At 35.1% G+C, this 23,742-nt stretch overlaps 1 protein-coding gene across 1 annotated transcript; it reads right to left on the minus strand.

Annotated features, from left to right (window-relative positions):
- Positions 1–1,757: 1,757 nt before the first annotated feature.
- LOC138321086 (ankyrin repeat and MYND domain-containing protein 2-like) lies at positions 1,758–23,616 on the minus strand. Its single transcript, XM_069264501.1, has 12 exons — positions 23,515–23,616; positions 22,387–22,454; positions 21,889–22,027; positions 21,397–21,495; positions 17,890–17,964; positions 17,182–17,267; positions 16,521–16,726; positions 15,741–15,876; positions 11,927–12,058; positions 11,092–11,164; positions 10,616–10,729; positions 1,758–5,232 (listed from the first exon to the last, which is right to left on the minus strand). Exons 1-12 carry the CDS (start codon positions 23,576–23,578, stop codon positions 5,090–5,092), a joined length of 1,335 nt encoding a protein of 444 aa, XP_069120602.1. The 5' UTR covers positions 23,579–23,616; the 3' UTR covers positions 1,758–5,089.
- Positions 23,617–23,742: the final 126 nt, after the last annotated feature.

Below are 23,742 nucleotides of genomic sequence, written 5' to 3' on the forward strand. Positions count from 1 at the left end.
ACACTTCTCAGCTATACACGTAAACTCCACTGTAGGGATTTTCCTTTCAAAAGTCATATTTTCCCATTTTTTTTTCTCTCAGAAACTGGTTACAGGAGATGGTAGTTTATCCTTTACATAATCCACATATCAAAAATTAAGAAGATCCATAATCTCCTTGTATGGTATTTAAGAAGAAATTCCAGAGCTGTATGAACACTGATCCTCACTTATTATTACAGTGTAGCTGTAAAGTATTTTTTTAAATTTCGTAGTTGCGTAGTTTTCAAGATGGCGGCTGTGTTGGCCATCTTGGATTTTGGATAAACCCGAAAAATAACAACACTTTGACGGGACTATATCAGGATGATTTCATGCAAGTTTAAGTCAAATCGCACCAGTAGAACTTGAGAAGTAGTTTAAAATGTGAAAAGTTAACGCATGGCGCACGGCGGACGACGATGGACGAAACATGATGATTATAGGTCAACTTGACCCTTCTGGTCAGATGACTTAAAACATAAAACATGCAAATGAATGTATTAAGAGGATATGCTATTCCGTGAATATATAGCTCACGGAACAGCATTAGTCATGATCAATGACGTATGGTCATGATGCAGTCATCATCGACACACAGGGGTTCCGATGTGTTTAGTCAAGGACGTACAGTATATAAATCCATGGTTGGGTGTATCTGTACAATGTTCGTGTCTTTGGGTTGAATATCTATGTTATTGTAAATTAAGTTTTGTTGCACTGTAATCATGCACTTTTTCTGATGAACTGGTAAGGTTCAAAGAAAAAAGAATTGAAATTGAATTGAATTGATCATTTACGACCTCTACATCCCTGATCATTATCTCCGAGTAAAACCACCCTCAATACTCCAGGGGTTACTATAACTAACGTTATATGGAATCACGCCTGGACTATCTCATAGTAAAACTGGAGATAACAGAACAGGTAATTTAGTCCTTTGATGCACACCAGTAGAGGCGTACAGCGGCTGGATGGCTTTGAAGTAGGGCGTTGCTCTCTCTGCAAGTCTTCAAAGGAAATGTTTGCAAGCCTGTGATTGGTTCAGATTTTTTCTCCTGAGCTGCTTTCAGTTTTAATATAAGATAGACACGGGGCTGATTAAGAGTCAGTTATAGTGACACCTAGGGTATCGAGAATGCTCTCTCTCTCCAGTCTCTGTAGTCTTCAAAGTAAGTCTTCCAATGCCTGTGATTGGTTCAAGATTTTTCTCCTAAGCTTCCAAGGCTTCCGTTTGTCACGGTTGGATATGAGCTCAGTTATAGTAACTCATTGAGTATAGAGGATGTACACGTGTATATTTATAGAGCCTGTGCTGTACCAGAGCAGCGTTTTACTGACCCTAAACCAGGTGTGAACTTATAATCTACATAATATAAATATAGGACAAAGAAGTAATTACAACCTTGTGGACAAAAAATTGTCAAATTTTCGAGTCGATCTGCCCCTTTATCAAAACACACAAAACGAACACAATTACATTATATGATATGAACATAAACTAAACTTATTTTACATTTATTCCAACAAGTTATACAACTTACACAAATCACTTTCGATGGCCCGCATGAAAGAGCCGGAGAGTTAGCCCGAGATACTCTGGCCCTGACACCAGACTTAGACATACGTCTAGGAAAACGACACATTCACAAAAATACCTAACCATTTCTAAACACCCCTCCCTCACCCGGAAAAAAGAAAACATTTTTTGTGAAAGTTAGAAGGAATATAACAAACCATTTCATGACATTACAAGCACCATTTTAATATAAATCAATATTAATTTTCAACGACAAACTCGCTGAATATCCTTACCATACAGCAAAATACTAACAACAAATTCACAAAACATTTTTCATCTATCATAAAGCAAATTAATTGGTATCACTAAGGCAACACTGAACAACTACAACTTTTAGATTTGAAATAGATTTCTCTTTGGTATTACACAAAACAAAACTTATGTTCAGTCTTAACTATTTCTATAAAATTTCTTCGCGTTTTACAGAATAACCTCCCTAGAAGATAGGTATCTATTGTGATGTCTTTACTTCACGTACAAATCTCTAATCATTTTCTCTGAAAAGAATGATGATATGCTTGCAAACACATAAGGTCATAATCAATACCTACCCTCAAGGGCAGATAACTCTAATATGCAAATACAGAATAAGAGACCTTTTGTGATTTAGATTTCCTTTTGGATTTCCTGATATCATCAGACATGACAATAGCAGTCTAGTAACAAATTGTTTATATCACTATCATGTCTAACTCGAAAAGAGCACATTAAACTCCTCACATTTAGTTATTACAATGGTGTATACAATTTGCACTCAAGCTTAAGTTGGACTGGTATACTGCTAAGTTCAGTGCAAATACAAATGTACATTGACAAGAGGAATCATCTTATGGCCTAAATCTATATCAATGTCAAATTATGTTGAATGCCTGAGTCGAGACGAAACATTTGCTTACGGGGTATTTCATTCTCTCTTTTCTCAATGTACATGTAAAGAATACAGCGTTTTTGGCTCTTTAAAAAAATAAATAGGACTTTATGATTTATTGTTGTATATGAACCTAAAGTTTTTTTTCGAAGAAAAAAACCAAAACAAATCAAATAAAACCCAGTAACTCTCTCAACTTCATGACTTCACTATCTGCTCCAACAGCAGATAATCTAGAAAATTAAAGATTCATTATCCCATTGCTGGACATCATACAATCAAAACATCATCTACTTTTGATACATTTCATTCAATAATACCAGACCACATTTAAAATGAAAATCTCCTTATCTGAAAAACATAACTATTGGATTTGACAAAAGGAATGTTAAAAGCTTCCTTATAGAATACATCGTACTTCAAACATGAATGAAGCACAATAAGTTGAGACTTTTTTAACCTAAACAAATCAGATAGCTTTGCCGTAATTACATAAATCTTTCAGTAAAATTTTACAGAAAAGGCTAGTTGAATGAAATAATGAAATATAATAGCTACCATAAAAGGAGTATGAAAATATTATATAGCTGCAATAGCTGAAATTGGAAGAAAAATACTAAATCCTTATTAATGATATGACTATAAATCCTAAAGCAAATTAAATTTGTACCTAGAATTCAATCAATTAAAATACTGTTGAGTCTTAGTATGGATCAAACATTGAGCATGCTATTTTACTGGAATCAATCAGATTAAAATCAGACTTGTAAATCCGCATAGCTACAATATATATTTGCTCAAATACAAGATCTAACAACTCTCTGTTTGGTTTCACCTCAGATTGACCCCAATGGTTCGCAAAACATCAGCGTAGCATATGGAATCTTCAATGTTGTCAATTCGTTCTCTCATAAGCATAAATGGTTTATAAAACATCCCAAAATGTTCCAATTCTAGGCCATGGATCATGCTGAAGTGACCCCAAACCGAAAGTTTTTTTATCTAGTATTGGAGCGTTTTGTAGACCATTGTAATGGAGCAGAATTACAATTTTCACTAGATTGACTGGAACCATAAAAAGTTTCAAATTAACTTGTCTTAGTTAGGTTATATTTTTAGGTACCAAGGTTTAAATATAGAGAAATAAGGAATACGGTCACATTTAAAATACTTTACACTTCACAGGTAAGAACTGACCAACTTACAATATTCTGCATGCATACATGATCACATAGCTTTATATCACAATATTCTAACAATGTACAGTACATGAAATTATTAAACTTTTAACATCAACTAGTTTAAAACAGACTTTTCTGAAGGAACCTGAAATCAGTGAGATAGTGGCTTCTGAGACAGTTGGTAACATCGCTACATTTCTGATAAAGGATGAAATCATTACCATGTAATTTTCATTCAATAGTCTGTCTTAACTAATAGAGCTATCTACTCTTGTGATTTCTGGATTTCTCTGAATCACAACATCTTGGAGAAATTTCGAGCAATCTTGGAAAATTATATTAAAAATTTGTCAGAATTTTAAAAGGTGTTGTGATTACTGTATAATAGTTTCATATTTTGTATATTAAATATGTCAATTTCTAATCTGATTTTTCATACTACAGTTATCTTCCCTTGCAGATATTGGTAGTGGCATTTTGTGATTGCACGTTTTTCAGAAAAAACGACTTCACTATCATTACAACCCCCAAAAGACAGATAACTCCACAAGAGGGTATAAATCTTTAAAAAAAGTGATTTGGAAGATACAAGATCGAGATGGGGAGAACAGAAGACATGATAAATAAGTAACTTACATATGTAATAGTGAGGACAAACCACATCTTTTGAGTTTTATTTCAACATTGATCAGAAAAACATGTCTATCTGTTTTTACTATTGCGTATGTTACAGCAGGAATATCTATTAAAAATCACACAGGGACGGAACTTAGTGTAGCCTCAAAAATACACAATAAATTGCATCATCATGAACACTAAGGCAAATTTCAATAAAATACCACTTTGGGATAAAACATGAATAATTGAACATTGATCTCCAAAACAATTACCAAGGTTAGTTTTAATACATGCCCTGATCATCTTCGTTTTTTTGGGGCTTAATAGAGATATTATTTTGTTTTCGTATATCTTAATCCATACAATACATGACATTTTTAAAAATATCACGAATCTGTTCTAAACAGAGCTATTCATTTGAAATCTATTCCCAACAGGAAGATTGCCAAAAATAAACCACAAATTTGTTTGAATTCTTTTCATGCCCTATCAAAAGCAATGCTTACGCCAAGATATTTATGGTTTTGAATGGCAAAGAAAAGAAAGAGAAAGCCATAAATCTCTACTCAGTGCCTGTCAACTTCTCCAGATAGACTTCAAACTCTCCATCTAGTGGTGAAGAGCTAGGGGGTTGATATCAGATACCTCTTGGCTAATGAAGTGATCGAAATTAGAGGGTGACATACTTCAGCATCTGTTTCAATAACACCTCTGATAAGAAAAACTTCTTAAAGCTTCCTGTTGGGAAAAGATTTTCCAGAACAGCCTTAATACCAATAATACTAACGACAATAAAGAATTTGATGATATTTGTGTAACGTGCTAAGAAGAACTCTCCACCACTGGAGGTTCAGAACTAGATTCAGTTGGGGCGTCCTTTAAGGTGTCTGACGGATCCTTAGATTCTGGTGTGCTATTTGTGGCGTCTCCACCATTTGTCATAGACTCACTCACGTCTTCTGTATCTGAAAGCAGAAAAAGTTAAAATCATCTATAAATATTTCAAGACATATTCAAGGAATATTTAAAGTCAATATGATAAAAGTTCATCAATCATTTTTGTTAAAGCGTTATCAACTTGTACAATACACTGGTCATATAGTTAACATACAACCTCTACATTATCTAATTCAAGGTCTAACTATGGTCAGGTTCTGGAAGTAAGTGTTGTACAATACACTGGTCATATAGTTAACATACAACCTCTACATTATCTAATTCAAGGTCTAACTATGGCCAGGTTCTGGAAGTAAGTGTTGTACAATACACTGGTCATATAGTTAACATACAACCTCTACATTATCTAATTCAAGGTCTAACTATGGCCAGGTTCTGGAAGTAAGTGTTGTACAATACACTGGTCATATAGTTAACATACAACCTCTACATTATCTAATTCAAGGTCTAACTATGGCCAGGTTCTGGAAGTAAGTGTTGTACAATACACTGGTCATATAGTTAACATACAACCTCTACATTATCTAATTCAAGGTCTAACTATGGCCAGGTTCTGGAAGTAAGTGTTGTACAATACACTGGTCATATAGTTAACATACAACCTCTACATTATCTAATTCAAGGTCTAACTATGGTCAGGTTCTGGAAGTAAGTGTTGTACAATACACTGGTCATATAGTTAACATACAACCTCTACATTATCTAATTCAAGGTCTAACTATGGCCAGGTTCTGGAAGTAAGTGTTGTACAATACACTGGTCATATAGTTAACATACAACCTCTACATTATCTAATTCAAGGTCTAACTATGGCCAGGTTCTGGAAGTAAGTGTTGTACAATACACTGGTCATATAGTTAACATACAACCTCTACATTATCTAATTCAAGGTCTAACTATGGTCAGGTTCTGAGAGCAAGTGTTGTACAATACACTGGTCATATAGTTAACATACAACCTCTACATTATCTAATTCAAGGTCTAACTATGGTCAGGTTCTGAGAGCAAGTGTTGTACAATACACTGGTCATATAGTTAACATACAACCTCTACATTATCTAATTCAAGGTCTAACTATGGCCAGGTTCTGAAGCAAGTGTTGTACAATACACTGGTGTTAACATACAACCTCTACATTATCTAATTCAAGGTCTAACTATGGCCAGGTTCTGGAAGTAAGTGTTGTACAATACACTGGTCATATTGTTAACATACAACCTCTACATTATCTAATTCAAGGTCTTACTATGGCCAGGTTCTGGAAGTAAGTGTTGTACAATACACTGGTCATATAGTTAACATACAACCTCTACATTATCTAATTCAAGGTCTAACTATGGCCAGGTTCTGGAAGTAAGTGTTGTACAATACACTATCATATAGTTAACTACAACCTCTACATTATCTAATTCAAGGTCTTTCTATGGTTAGGTTCTGGAAGTAAGTGTTGTACAATACACTGGTCATATAGTTAACATACAACCTCTACATTATCTAATTCAGGTCTAACTATGGTCAGGTTCTGGAAGTAAGTGTTGTACAATACACTAGTCATATAGTTAACATACAACCTCTACATTATCTAATTCAAGGTCTAACTATGGTCAGGTTCTGGAAGTAAGTGTTGTACAATACACTGGTCATATAGTTAACATACAACCTCTACATTATCTAATTCAAGGTCTAACTATGGTCAGGTTCTGGAAGTAAGTGTTGTACAATACACTGGTCATATAGTTAACATACAACCTCTACATTATCTTATTCAGGTCTAACTATGGCCAGGTTCTGGAAGTAAGTGTTGTACAATACACTGGTCATATAGTTAACATACAACCTCTACATTGTCTAATTCAAGGTCTTACTATGGCCAGGTTCTGGAAGTAAGTGTTGTACAATACACTGGTCATATAGTTAACATACAACCTCTACATTGTCTAATTCAAGGTCTAACTATGGCCAGGTTCTGGAAGTAAGTGTTGTACAATACACTGGTCATATAGTTAACATATAACTCTACATTATCTAATTCAAGGTCTAACTATGGCCAGGTTCTGGAAGTAAGTGTTGTACAATACACTGGTCATATAGTTAACATACAACCTCTACATTATCTAATTCAAGGTCTAACTATGGCCAGGTTCTGGAAGTAAGTGTTGTACAATACACTGGTCATATAGTTAACATACAACCTCTACATTATCTAATTCAAGGTCTAACTATGGCCAGGTTCTGGAAGTAAGTGTTGTACAATACACTGGTCATATAGTTAACATACAACCTCTACATTATCTAATTCAAGAAGGTCTAACTATGGCCAGGTTCTGGAAGTAAGTGTTGTACAATACACTGGTCATATAGTTAACATACAACCTCTACATTATCTAATTCAAGGTCTAACTATGGTCAGGTTCTGGAAGTAAGTGTTGTACAATACACTGGTCATATAGTTAACATACAACCTCTACATTATCTTATTCAGGTCTAACTATGGCCAGGTTCTGGAAGTAAGTGTTGTACAATACACTGGTCATATAGTTAACATACAACCTCTACATTATCTAATTCAAGGTCTAACTATGGCCAGGTTCTGGAAGTAAGTGTTGTACAATACACTGGTCATATAGTTAACATACAACCTCTACATTATCTAATTCAAGGTCTAACTATGGTCAGGTTCTGAGAGTAAGTGTTGTACAATACACTGGTCATATAGTTAACATACAACCTCTACATTATCTAATTCAAGGTCTAACTATGGTCAGGTTCTGGAAGTAAGTGTTGTACAATACACTGGTCATATAGTTAACATACAACCTCTACATTATCTAATTCAAGGTCTAACTATGGCCAGGTTCTGGAAGCAAGTGTTGTACAATACACTGGTCATATAGTTAACATACAACCTCTACATTATCTTATTCAAGGTCTAACTATGGTCAGGTTCTGAGAGCAAGTGTTGTACAATACACTGGTCATATTGTTAACATACAACCTCTACATTATCTAATTCAAGGTCTTAGTATGGCCAGGTTCTGAGAGCAAGTGTTGTACAATACACTGGTCATATAGTTAACATACAACCTCTACATTATCTTATTCAAGGTCTAACTATGGTCAGGTTCTGAGAGCAAGTGTTGTACAATACACTGGTCATATTGTTAACATACAACCTCTACATTATCTAATTCAAGGTCTTAGTATGGCCAGGTTCTGAGAGCAAGTGTTGTACAATACACTGGTCATATAGTTAACATACAACCTCTACATTATCTAATTCAAGGTCTAACTATGGCCAGGTTCTGGAAGTAAGTGTTGTACAATACACTGGTCATATTGTTAACATACAACCTCTACATTATCTAATTCAAGGTCTTAGTATGGCCAGGTTCTGAGAGCAAGTGTTGTACAATACACTGGTCATATAGTTAACATACAACCTCTACATTATCTAATTCAAGGTCTAACTATGGCCAGGTTCTGGAAGTAAGTGTTGTACAATACACTGGTCATATAGTTAACATACAACCTCTACATTATCTTATTCAAGGTCTAACTATGGTCAGGTTCTGAGAGCAAGTGTTGTACAATACACTGGTCATATTGTTAACATACAACCTCTACATTATCTAATTCAAGGTAGGTCTTACTATGGCCAGGTTCTGAGAGCAAGTGTTGTACAATACACTGGTCATATAGTTAACATACAACCTCTACATTATCTAATTCTAGGTCTAACTATGGCCAGGTTCTGGAAGTAAGTGTTGTACAATACACTGGTCATATTGTTAACATACAACCTCTACATTATCTAATTCAAGGTCTTACTATGGTCAGGTTCTGGAAGTAAGTGTTGTACAATACACTGGTCATATAGTTAACATACAACCTCTACATTATCTAATTCAGGTCTAACTATGGCCAGGTTCTGGAAGTAAGTGTTGTACAATACACTAATCATATAGTTAACTTACAACCTCTACATTATCTAATTCAAGGTCTTTCTATGGTTAGGTTCTGGAAGTAAGTGTTGTACAATACACTGGTCATATAGTTAACATACAACCTCTACATTATCTAATTCAGGTCTAACTATGGTCAGGTTCTGGAAGTAAGTGTTGTACAATACACTAGTCATATAGTTAACATACAACCTCTACATTATCTAATTCAAGGTCTAACTATGGTCAGGTTCTGGAAGTAAGTGTTGTACAATACACTGGTCATATAGTTAACATACAACCTCTACATTATCTAATTCAGGTCTAACTATGGTCAGGTTCTGGAAGTAAGTGTTGTACAATACACTGGTCATATAGTTAACATACAACCTCTACATTATCTTATTCAGGTCTAACTATGGCCAGGTTCTGGAAGTAAGTGTTGTACAATACACTGGTCATATAGTTAACATACAACCTCTACATTATCTAATTCAAGGTCTTACTATGGCCAGGTTCTGGAAGTAAGTGTTGTACAATACACTGGTCATATAGTTAACATACAACCTCTACATTATCTAATTCAAGGTCTAACTATGGCCAGGTTCTGGAAGTAAGTGTTGTACAATACACTGGTCATATAGTTAACATATAACTTCTACATTATCTAATTCAAGGTCTAACTATGGTCAGGTTCTGGAAGTAAGTGTTGTACAATTCACTGATCATATAGTTAACATACAACCTCTACATTATCTAATTCAGGTCTAACTATGGTCAGGTTCTGGAAGTAAGTGTTGCACAATACACTGGTCATATAGTTAACATACAACCTCTACATTATCTAATTCAAGTTCTAACTATGGCCAGGTTCTGGAAGTAAGTGTTGTACAATACACTGGTCATATAGTTAACATACAACCTCTACATTATCTAATTCAAGGTCTAACTATGTTCAAGTTCTGGAAGTAAGTGTTGTACAATACACTGGTCATATAGTTAACATACAACCTCTACATTATCTAATTCAAGGTCTAACTATGGTCAGGTTCTGGAAGTAAGTGTTGTACAATACACTGGTCATATAGTTAACATACAACCTCTACATTATCTAACTCAAGGTCTAACTATGGCCAGGTTCTGGAAGTAAGTGTTGTACAATACACTGGTCATATAGTTAACATACAACCTCTACATTATCTAATTCAAGGTCTAACTATGGCCAGGTTCTGAGAGCAAGTGTTTTACAATACACTGGCCATATAGTTAACATACAACCTCTACATTATCTTATTCAGGTCTAACTATGGCCAGGTTCTGGAAGCAAGTGTTGCAGTAACTTGATCTCCTACAACATAATACATTATGTAGTTGTTTAATGTTGTTGAAAGGACCCAAATTCAATATCAAATTTATCATTTAAAAAAAAATTCTTTGAACTAATCCTTACCACCATTTTGAATTTTAGCCTCTGCTAATTTCTCCTGAAGTTCTTGTTCTTCTTTTTCTTTTTTCTCTTTTTCCTCTTCCTCCTTTTTTAACTTTTGCATGACTACAAATTCCTCTGCAATCACAGTTTTATGGCCTTGGTCATTTAGCAGTGAATGAAGTACATGTGCACAATAAATATTTTATATATTACTTCTTATGCTGCAGTCAAAGATACTATTATTGGGTCACAGTGACCTAATTTTTCAAAGAATACACTGTGTTACCTAGAAGGTTACAATATTTTCTGGATTATATGCTGCACTTAAATGTAAGATAGAAAGGTTTTTTTTTACGTTTTACTTTTTTTTCCCCAATTTTTACTGCACCTTTTGATCTTTGATTTTTACAAGAATGAAAAAGATATACTATATATTTTGTCCAAGGAACATGAAAACTGAATCTTGTTAACAATATCTGCCTTCAACAAACACTAACCTGCCATTTTACTGCACATCTTTTTATGTGTGGGCCAGTGTAACTTCTGACAGCGACCGTCACAATACCTCACCTGAAAAACGAAAAGATAATGACACATACTCATATATATATATATAGTAAAGTGTTTTTGTAAAGTAGATGGACAGATTTTTTTGCAAACTCATACAAATAGAAGAATAGTACATATTTTGTACTTGATTATTGATATCATGGTTTATGTTAATCATTGAAAACATTTTCTGATGTTGTTGAGAACTTTTTTGTCATACACTCTAATAAAACATACAATGTGTGAATATGGATGCTTATATATGATGGTTCAGATCCATGAAACCACCAACATACCATAGCGGTAAATGTCGCATGAAATGTAAGACATTTTGAAGGAACCGCCATAGTCAATACCATGTTTCAAACTTTCGGGTACTATTGGAAAACCGAGTTGCATCACGTGACCGACATCGACGATACCCTTATAGATCGGAACCTCCCGAGCCGTATCACGTGGTCAATATTTGCAATACCCATACAGATCGGTATAGATCGGAACAGTTCAGATACTTCCGAGCTATTTTAAAAGTGTACACGTTAAAAATCAATATTTTAAGTTAATTGTTCAATAACTTTGCGAACATGAACTTTACAAAATTTGGTAAATTTCAAAAGTTTAAAACTTATAGAGGCAGAGAATATAGGTAGAACACTTTAAATACTTTTTCTATGCCAAAAATACAACAAGTCACAGACCATACAACTATTTTTATTAATCAACTGGATTGTAAATAAAACAGTTCCAGAGAAAATCTATTAAAGTTTTGAGAGGAAATCTTACCATTTTACAAGCAGAACACTTCTTTTCTGCCCCCATTTCCCCACATGTTCCACAATTATCTTCAGTGTCAAATGTCATACGGTATCCATTGATTCCTTGTGACAGTACAGATAGACCAGTTGGGTTATCTCCCTGTCAACAATAAAAAAATCATATTTAGGTTATCTTGAAGGTCCTATTAAGGATGTACACCTCTGAGAAGTCAAAATTTTCTTGTATTAAACTTTTTTTCTTGTATAGATTTTTGGAAATAGGAGTTCATACCATACAAGAAAATGGAAGAAAAACATATGTCGGTGCGCTTGTTTTTGAGCCATTGGCACTCAAAGATACAAGGTTGACAAAATCTAAGATTTTTTGGGATTTTTGTCGTTTTGACCATATACACAAGAGTTTAAAGCCATAATTTCCTAATGAGATGTTTGATATGTATGGAAGTTTGAAGAATTTATTTTCCTGTAGTCTTCTTTAAAAAGATACACGTTTTGTTTAATAAGACTCATATTTTTTCTCAGAATAACAACATATGCTACCCCTACCCCTTCATTTTGAGCTACAAAATACACCATTTTCAGCCATTTTTGCCAAATTTAACCCTTTATAGAAACAGTTGTGGTATTAAACTTTTGTTAATATTTTACATATCAACAGGGAATGGGTTGTTCTTTCTAAACTATGCAGAAAAATGGGGGGTCAGTTTGCTTACTTTTTTGCCTCATTTGAATATGTGTTATTTTTCAGTATTTTAGAATAAAAAATAAAAGTGCTCAAATTACCATTAAATGTAAAAATAAAGTGACAAAAGCGTATCACTTCACGCAATAATGCTCAAAATTTTAATAACCACGAACCTAGTAAAGATTAACAGCAAAAATTAGCTCGATACAGCTAAAAATGCTAGTGCAGTGATGATTTAAGTAAAAACAATTTCAGTAAAAAATGGTTAAACTATGGCTCTACTCAATGAGGAAAAAGACACAATTTCAAAATGGCCGCCAAATGGGCCATTTCTTAAATTCCCTGTATAAAAAAAATCTACTGAAAATAGAAATGCAATTTTTTGACAAAATTTGCATCTGGCAACTTGCTACAGATATTGATAAAATATATTTGAAAATCTCATAACAACATTGATCTTTGTCGAAACGAGACTTCAACGGGACTGAAACCTCAGAAGAATACATCCTTAAAAGCTTTGAGAAATTCACAGCCTACAGTCTGACGACGAGGTAGGTATCAAACTGACGACTGACAATACACCATTACATACCATTAAACTTCATAGTAAACCATTACATACCATTATACTTCATAGTACACAATTACATACCATTATACTTCATAGTATGTATGTACTACAATAACAGAAGTGTCATCTGTTTTACAGAATCATTATGGAATGTAATACACAGTAAATCAAAATCTCATAATTAAGGCTAATTAATTATTAGTTTCTCAGGCCAATTTTTTTAAAATCTAATGAGGTAGGCAGGTGTTTTTTTATATATTTTTTATTCCCTACCAAAACAGCGAGGCAGGTACCTTTTTTTTTTTTTTTTTTTTACAAATGGCATGTTTAAAATAAAGATCTATTTGTAAGTTATATAATATGTTAGTAATAAAAGTGACCCCCATAGTCAGTTTGATTCTTTTTAAAAGCCCATCCATCTACTATCTACAGTGGACACTATATACAGTATACTAGTATATGTTCCTTCATGAAGTAGTTCAAAGCAAAACACATTTAATGAAAAACACCTTCAAAAAATCTTTTGAATATGGCAGTTTTTGTTATGGCTTCATTAACTTAACAAGAGATCCCAGAGGGATCTTGGTGCCCACCAAAGAATGATCTATGTCTGACAATGACAGAGGGATCTTTTCCCCTGCTTTTCAAACTTTTTCAAACACACTACATATAAAATTTGAGACAGATCCGCTACAGTAACTTTCTAAGAAATAGTGGTAACAACTTCAACTCAATGAAATCTAAGATGGCGGCCAAGAGGTTGGCCATCTTATTTACCGATCAGTCCCGAAAGCATTGATGCATCAGTCCTAAAAAGGTACTATGCACAACTAGGTTATCAAGGGGAAACCTATGCATGGAATTTGAGTAAAGATCCCTTCAGTACTTTCTGAGAAATAGCGATAACAAACTTTAATTTATCAATATACCAAGATGGGCCATCGTGCGTTCGGCCCATCTTTGTTTACCAGATCCGTCTCAAAATACAATATGCACAACTAGGATCCTAGGGGAACCTGTATATGAAAATTGAGAAAGATCCCTTCAGCACTTTTTGAGAAATAGCGGTAACAAACTTTAACTATCAAAATCAAAGATGGCCACCTGTCGGCCATCTTGTTCACCGATCAGTCCCAAAATGCAATATGCACAACTAGGGTCCTAGGGGAACATGTATATGAAATTTGAGAAAGATCCCTTCAGTACTTTTTGAGAAATAGCAAAATCCTGTCGGCCATCTTGTTCACCGATCAGTCCCAAAATGCAATATGCACAACTAGGGTCCTAGGGGAACCTGTATATGAAATTTGAAAAAGATCCCTTCAGCACTTTTTGAGAAATAGCGGTAACAAACTTTAACTATCAAAATCCAAGATGGCCGCCTGTCGGCCATCTTGTCCACCGATCGGTCCCAAAATGGCAAATATGCCCACAACTGGGGTCCTAGGGAACCTACAACTGAAATTTGAAAAAGAATCCCCTTTTAGCAACTTTCTTAGAAAATTGCGGTAACAAGAATAGTAAACACTACGGACGGAACACGGACGAACCGAAACGAATCACACGGACGAAAGGTGGCGATTTTGAATAGCCCACCATCATATGATGGTGGGTCTAAAAAATACCAATATAAAACTGTTTTATAGAAATAATTAAATGAGATTAAACAAGGAAAGTTCCTTCTAAACACACTTTTCCGGAACTCATTCAAATTTCCCACTCGCCTACGTAGACCGGAAGTACATCATGGGCTTCATGCATCTCACTGCAGAGATTATTTAAACGATGTTTTATGACTGTCTGTTTACATTACAACATCGGAAATATAGCCCAATATTACCTGTAATTTTTAACCCACTATCAACATGATTGAGTCGAGTTATTTCAATGAAAACACGAGCGAAAAATGTTTTGACAGAATCTTGAAATAACACCTGTTGACCGACATTAATTGTATTTAATATTTATCAAATAGCAGATCACTTCGAAGTTCGAAGACATTTCCCTTTGCACATTATTTTAATATATAAATTAGATTTAAGATTGTTTGATATTTTATAATTTTTGACGATTTAATTATTATTTTCTCGATAATAATCCCGCAGAAAATCGGTAGCAAAATCAGTCCGCCATTGCGTTACGATTGTAAACAATCACACTTCAGTTGGCCGATTTTCCGTGAATTAAACCATTTTACCGTTCAACATGTATCTGGTACGTGATTTATTTTCATCTTTATTATATTTCGAGTACATATTATATCTTTTTAACACTTTTACCAAGATTATTTCGATGTATAACTTAGCTAATCTGGCGGCTAAATCGAAAGTAAAACTTCAGATCTTCCGGACTGGCAAAATCCGGAATTTTAATGCGCCTGTCAGCTTTTTATTTTTATTTATATTTGCGATAAAATAGGTGGTGCGGGCATAAAAATCACGTGCGGCGGGGCCTGAGAAACTAATAATTAAATTTTTTGGGCCTAAATAGAGTCATTTGCCTAATATAGATTCCAAATTGTAACAGTGTATTAATTTAGAGTAAAAAAAAAAAACAAGTTCTCACAATTTTGACAGGAGAGAGAGTTCGAACAAGCTGTTGTAACAGTTGAGAGTCTCCGTATGGGAACTCCCGCAGGGTCTGTCGGATCAATCTTTCCTGAGTCTCAGGAAAACCATCAGAGTCACGCCCCTTCACCAATCTATAAGATGAAAACAGATTATGAAGATTCTATTGATTTATTGCTTTTGAGATAATTTTATTTTGTTTTCAGCTAGTTCTTATGACGATAGACTGCACATGATGTGTACAGTTTAACTGCAAACATTAAACATTTTACTGAAAATTTCCAATTTATCTACTCAATCTCTATACAAGAGATCCCAGAGGAATCTTGGTGCCCACCAAAAAATGACGTATGTCTGACAATCGAAAGAGAGATCTTTTCTCTGTTTTTCAAACTTTAACTACATATGAAATTTGAGAAAGTTCCTTTCAGTACTCACTGATAAATAGCAGTAACACGAAATGTTAATGGATGGATGCAAGGACTGACAGACCACGAACCACGGCCGATAAGCAATTTGAATAGCTACCATCTGATGATGGTGGGCTAAAAATTTAGATGGTTTTACTGATGAGAAATAAATACAAGCGTTAGGGTATAAAATAACTTTTATATGACAACCTAACGTAATTTCTTGGAATTACATCAAACAACTTTAAGCAATCATTCCATATTACTAGATTATACTTAAATTTAAGACTGTCTAAATAGTCCAATTTTTCATTTTATGAAGAATTTGCTCAAGACAAGATATCAAAATGTAAGTGTAACTTTTTTACCTTTTGATCCAGTTGTCTAATGACTTATGTTCCTGGTAAGACTTGGAAGCATTTTTGATGATAACAGCCATGAAGTGAGTTTTCATCGCCATAGCATCGTTAGTGTCCCGTGCTTTCATATATTTCTCACTTAGGTGTTCCAACACCTTCACGACATTGGAGGATTTCTCTAAAACACAGGTGTAGTCTTGAACTATCATTGAAATCTGGAAAATATAACAATATTGTAAACAGTTGCCAGGTACTGACTGTAAGTCGGTGTTTTTCCTCCAGGTAATCTGGGGTTTTCATCCACCATCTAAGCCTGGCAGGTCCTTAAACTAATCAAGCTAAATCCAGTGACAATAGACATACAGGCTTTAACAGTGATCTGACGCCTTAGCATGAGAAAGGAGTTCAATATGTTCTTTCACAATGTTGACTTTGGTAGCCGTCTTTGATATCAGATTGACCAGATGAAACCACCTCAGGATAACTGCAGACATGTTTTAGCTCAGTACAACTCTTACAACTGTGAAAAGTTTATGGATGGCACATGAGGAACGATGACAACATAACACAATGGCTGTTGTTCATTCTAACCCTTTGGCAAAAAAACCTGGTAACCTAAATATCTGTATTAAATCATCACAGTTTAAATGATCAAATATGTGTACGTTACCTTGACTGGATTTAAATTAGACTGGTTAATCAGCTTCAGCATAGCCACTTCCAGGTCTGCAGAAAGTTTGGGCTCTTTTTCAAGTCCTATAATATAAACATCAACAGCCTTAGGTAAGTTGAAATTACTGTGGATAATTCAGTGTTACAAATTGTTTATTTAATAACACCTGGCTCATAACAAATAGTAGCAATGATCTATTTCATTATCAGAATCAACCATACATACATAACTTCAAGATGAAAATCAATTTTGGTATGGTGTAATGCAAATCATTATCACGACAGAAAAATGTATAAATATCTTAGTGTGCATAATTCTAAGAACTTTGAAATTTCTTTAACAGTAAGTGATAGTAAGGAACTAACAAACAATGTTAGATGAAATGGCCTGACCTTGTAGATATAAAAAGATTTTTTGGCTATTAGCAGTTAGCTTTTGGAAATAACAATAATTTCCTAATAAGGTGGAGAGCTTCCAAATTTTCAAAGAAGTAAAGGACTACTAACTTCACTAATCAAGGATTACGATCTGCATGCTCAACTCTATAGGTGAAGAGGAGTAGACGTGTAGTTGTATTACTGTGTGTACAGATTATAAACCTTGGCTAGGATAAATAGGGGACTACTTACCTTGGGTGTACGGTGTAGTGTATTCCTGTGTGTACAGATTATAAACCTTGGCTAGGGTAAAGAGGGGTCTACTTACCCTGAGGTACCGTGTAGTGTTTTAGATTCTCCCGACCAAAGAAAGAATTAATCACGGACACACACTGGTGCTGACCTGTACAAACATGATAAAATCATCGTTAACAACATGTGTGATGTGTACAAATAACAACATGAATAAAAACACTTCAACCACTGTAAATTGATAGTTACAGGTACATCAGAAATAAATGATTGTGATTTCAAAATTCAAGGCAATAAACTAGTGTTTCCCAAAGGAAAAAAAAGGGCATGGTGCTGGATTTTGAAAAGGGCACCTTGACCGCGATAAATAACCATCAGAGGGGCACAAAGGTTATATCGACAACTTCCAATACAAGGAAAATTCTTTAAAACTGTCTTGTTGTTTATTTAATTCTGGTTCAACTTAATATCATTTAAATGCTTTAAACTCTCTGAGTTGCTAAGTAATATCAGGACATTATTTAATTATTCTGAGTGAAAAAAATGATTTTGAAAATTGTAATCTGCAGATCATATGATCATGACTATAATTGATTCACAAGAAAGATCTAAATTTCATTTATATTAATTAAAAGAATGCGAAAATTCAAAATGTATTCCTTTATTTCAATCCAATTACCTTTATTTTAATATATATCTTTATTTAAATATTAAAAATACTGTATTGATTTGAATAAGATAACATGTTTCATAATAATGGACAATTAATTAAAATAATGTTCTAAATTTTCAAGCACTAAATTAAGAAAATGCAGATAAGTGTTAGAGTAGTATGCAAAATATTTCAAATTAATCTGATAGAGAAAAAAGTTGATTTCTTTTTAATTTGATTTATTTTAATTACTTTGCTATTAATAATTTTATTATTATTAAAATATCTTTTCTAAAAATAAATTCACACTGAAATTCTAAAAAAATAATACCGTTTTCATTTTTAAAAACGTGAATATTAGTAAAATCCTGAAATTCAATACCTCCGGATCTACTATTACAATACACCCAAAATGGCGGCCATTACGATTACAAATCTTGTGACATCTATCCGATATAGATAGGCCTATTAAACATTAAAAACGTGAGTAAATCATTTACAGTTGTAAGCAGTATTTGTTTTTGAAGTAATGCTCACTAACTGTAGTCATAAAACTTATTGAAAGGCCAGCTGATTGTTTTCTAGGCTGCCGATCGGCTGCTTGACTTCAGCTTACGTAATACACAGACCTGAAAGTGACACCACAAGCCAAGGTGGAAATAGCCCAAGGCTGCTAATTAGGGCCACTGGGGTGTTGGTCAGGGGGTCAGGGAGTGGTCACACTTCTTTTGTTTACTTCATTATCAAGCCACTACCTGGTATTTTGGTAGTTTAGTAGAAGTGTACTGGGGACAAACAGGGCACGGCGTTAGGTCATAGGGGCATGGCGTCAGGTAAAAAGGGCACGGCGCGGCGCCATGCTAATCGGGGCTGTGGGAAACACTATAAACACTGCTGTTTATAAGTCACCACTTATAATAAAAACACTTTACAATGTATTTCTTTTAAAGAAAGCAGTCAAAGAGCTTAAAGATAAAGTTGTGTTATGATTTAACATTGTCTTGATGAATTGGATCAAATAATGATGCATTATTTAACTAGATTAAGCACTTTGCAGGGGTAGAAATAAGGACTGATTTTAGTTGGACCAAAGGGCTTGCCCAAAAGAAAATATACTGGACCTTCAGTGATTTAAGTGGCCTTCATATTTGGGACATGGAGCAAAGTGACAGGTCCGCCTGCCATAGGTGGGGCCGACAGGGGTTCAGGCAACACTACCCAACCATTTGAGCCCTGTTTTACTCATAGTTATCTCCCTTACCTACAAATCCTGTCATCTGAGACACTGTTTTCCTCAGTTATCTCCCTTACCTACAAACCCTGTCATCTGAGACACTGTTTTACTCAGTTTTCTCCCTTACCTACAAACCCTGTCATCTGAGACACTGTTTTACTCAGTTATCTCCCTTACCTACAAACCCTGTCATCTGAGACACTGTTTTACTCAGACACTGTTCACTCAGAGTTACCCCCCTTACCTACAAATCCTGTCATCTGAGACACTGTTTTACTCAGTTATCTCCCTTACCTACAAACCCTGTCATCTGAGACACTGTTTTACTCAGTTATCTCCCTTACCTACAAACCCTGTCATCTGAGACACTGTTTTATTCAGTTATCTCCCTTACCTACAAACCTTGTCATCTGAGACACTGTTTTACTCAGTTATCTCCCTTACCTACAAACCCTGTCATCTGAGACACTGTTTTACTCAGTTATCTCCCTTACCTACAAACCCTGTCATCTGAGACACTGTTTAACTCAGTTATCTCCCTTACCTACAAACCCTGTCATCTGAGACACTGTTTTACTCAGTTATCTCCCTTACCTACAAACCCTGTCATCTGAGACACTGTTTTACTCAGTTATCTCCCTTACCTACAAACCCTGTCATCTGAGACACTGTTTTACTCAGTTATCTCCCTTACCTACAAACCCTGTCATCTGAGACACTGTTTTTCTCAGAGTTAACCCCCCCCTTTACGGTACCTACAAACCCTGTCATCTGAGACATTGTTTTACTCGGAGTTACCCCCCTTACCTACAAACCCTGTCATCTGAGACACTGTTTTACTCAGTTATCTCCCTTACCTACAAACCCTGTCATCTGAGACACTGTTTTACTCAGTTATCTCCCTTACCTACAAACCCTGTCATCTGAGACACTGTTTTACTCAGAGTTACCCCCCCCCCTTTACGGTACCTACAAACCCTGTCATCTGGGACGCTGTTTTACTCAGTTATCTCCCTTACCTACAAACCCTGTCATCTGAGACACTGTTTTACTCAGTTATCACCCTTACCTACAAACCCTGTCATCTGAGACACTGTTTTACTCAGTTATCTCCCTTACCTACAAACCCTGTCATCTGAGACACTGTTTTACTCAGAGTTAACCCCCCCCCCCCCCTTACGGTACCTACAAACCCTGTCATCTGAGACGCTGTTTTACTCAGAGTTACCCATCCCCCTTACCTACAAACCCTGTCATCTGAGACACTGTTTTACTCAGTTATCTCCCTTACCTACAAACCCTGTCATCTGAGACACTGTTTTACTCAGTTATCTCCCTTACCTACAAACCCTGTCATCTGAGACACTGTTTTACTCAGAGTTATCTCCCTTATCTACAAATCCTGTCATCTGAGACACTGTTTTCCTCAGTTATCTCCCTTACCTACAAACCCTGTCATCTGAGACACTGTTTTACTCAGTTATCTCCCTTACCTACAAACCCTGTCATCTGAGACACTGTTTTACTCAGTTATCTCCCTTACCTACAAACCCTGTCATCTGAGACACTGTTTTACTCAGTTATCTCCCTTACCTACAAACCCTGTCATCTGAGACACTGTTTTACTCAGAGTTACCCCCCTTACCTACAAATCCTGTCATCTGAGACTCTGTTTTACTCAGAGTTATCCCCCTTACCTACAAATCCTGCCATCTGAGACGCTGTTCTACCAACAGAGTTTGTATGGTTCACATTAGCTCCGGCTTGAAGCATCAGGCGAGTTGTTTCTGAATTGCCTAATCAAATCACATAAAAACTTTTAAATATGTGTTAAAGTCAATGCATCATTCCAAATTAGAAATGTACCTACTGCTTCCAATAGTGTTGTCTTAAAAACACTCCTTTCGAACACATTCAATTATATGGTTGTTTTCAGGAGTAAAAGCCTAAAAATGGTTCTGAGTAATGAACAAAACAATCAAATGAATTTATTTTAAATGTATTCTGACATTTGAACTTTAATATTTAGAAAAATCCTATTAAAGAATAAAGATTGATACTACATCGTATTACAATACTATCAAAATAAATCGCTCAATATCAATACTATTCCAATAGTGTTTCTACAATAATAATAGTATAGCAATAGTAAATCTGTCCCAATATTCAGCCCTAACCAAGCCTAATACCTGAGAGGGCAGCAAACATTAGAGCTGTGTAGCCATTCTCATGATAGTTAGAGTTGACATTGGCTCCATGAGCCAGAAGTAATTGACAAAGTGCAGTCTTTCCTCGGAACGCAGCATGCTGGAGTGGGGTCATCCCAGTCTGCCAAAGTAAGGTTTGTTATTATTTAATTCAGCTGTTCATATTTCATCTTATGAATAAAGTTCAGTCAGGAAAATAATGAGTATTCTTAATACTTTGCATCCAACAGAACAAAGATATGCAATACAGCCAAATTATTTATTTCATAATGAAATTCAGTGCACCAGCCACATCCTTGATTTCATAATGATATTCAGAGCATCAGCTGATCTTTTATTTGTTTTCAAAAATATATGTCTCTTAGAAAGCTAACTGGTGAAAAATACTTGTATCATAGTCAAAAACACACCTATGTACACTCCCTCAATTCATGTAACATTTTGGGAGTAATTAACATACTCAAGATAAACGTTACTTACATCATCCAAAAAGTCAACATCCTTCACTGTGTTTTCCTTCAGCAGGAGTGTCACTTCATCTGCTTTACCTGAAATTTAATTAGAAAAAGATGTAAGATTTTAACATCTTTACTTGACACAGCATGCGAATATCAGTAGAAACAGGAGCAAAATGACGTCTGATGAAAAAACGGCTGACTAGTCGACTCTCATATTATGGGAGTAGGGCCAGAGTATATAGTAAATTTGGGAATATCTATGAATAATTGAATTTCATATGTTGCACCAATTTCTATTGGTTAGATCTGTGAGGTTATTTTTCCATTGACTGAAAGAATTGTACGTCACATATTATGACGTCATAAATAAAAAAAGTTTCCGCGGGGGTATTTTAAAAGCGGCACAGTCATTGGCCAAACTGAATTATTGGATAAGATATCAATGCACAACTCAATTTGTTTTACTGTAAAACTTTTAAAGTAAGTAAAATTACGGCAATTTATGCCTAATAAGTACCTGATTGAGATATCTGAATTAAATTATAAGCATTATCCTCAATATCTTTTCGTGTCTATGAAAAAGAATGTCCGTCCGTTTTTTGTCTATGACTTTGTCTATAACCCCAAAAGATATTGAGATTAACGTTAACATTTAAAGATTGTGTAGAAGAACATGGAAAATACACATTCCTGTCGAGTGCACCGAACAGGAATCGAACCCGGGTCTCCGGCGTGGAAATCTACGGCTGAGTACCGACTGAGCCAAAGAAGCATGCTCCGTCAGCTGAGTGACAGAGACCGTATTTCACACTGACTATTTACAAACCACGCCGACCCGCTCCTTTTACAATTGCATTAATGTGGAAAACAAATCTACCTCGTTGTATACTGGTGTATACTGAAAATGAATGGGGCGTACAATGGGTAGTGTGTGGCATGTCTCGATATAGACATTATTTGGCTGATTTTTTCCTATGCTAAGTGATGCTAGCCTAACTAACAGCGTCCCGGCATCCGTCAAAACTGGTAACGTATACAATTCCACCAAAAATGTTTACTTGTAGTTCTTATGGAGTTGTTGAAATGTTTTCTACGTGATAAAATACTAAAAATTACATCAACAAAGTATATTTTTCAAAGGAAATCCCACCTTGTGACACAGCATCGTGGATTTTCTTCTGCAATTCAGTGAAGTTTCCCTTTTGAGGCGCCATCTTCTTTTGATAATGTTAATCTCGAAAATGACATCAAAATATATATTTTTTAAGATTTTTCGCTTTTCACATTGAGATCATCTTTATACAGCAATAAAGATACTTAATTTGTATTCTGTGACTTCAAAATGTCTTCTTATATTGGTTTGCTAAGTAAGGAATAT

The sequence above is a fragment of the Argopecten irradians genome, chromosome 4, assembly GCF_041381155.1.
Source record: "Argopecten irradians isolate NY chromosome 4, Ai_NY, whole genome shotgun sequence".
NCBI classification, from domain to species: domain Eukaryota; kingdom Metazoa; phylum Mollusca; class Bivalvia; order Pectinida; family Pectinidae; genus Argopecten; species Argopecten irradians.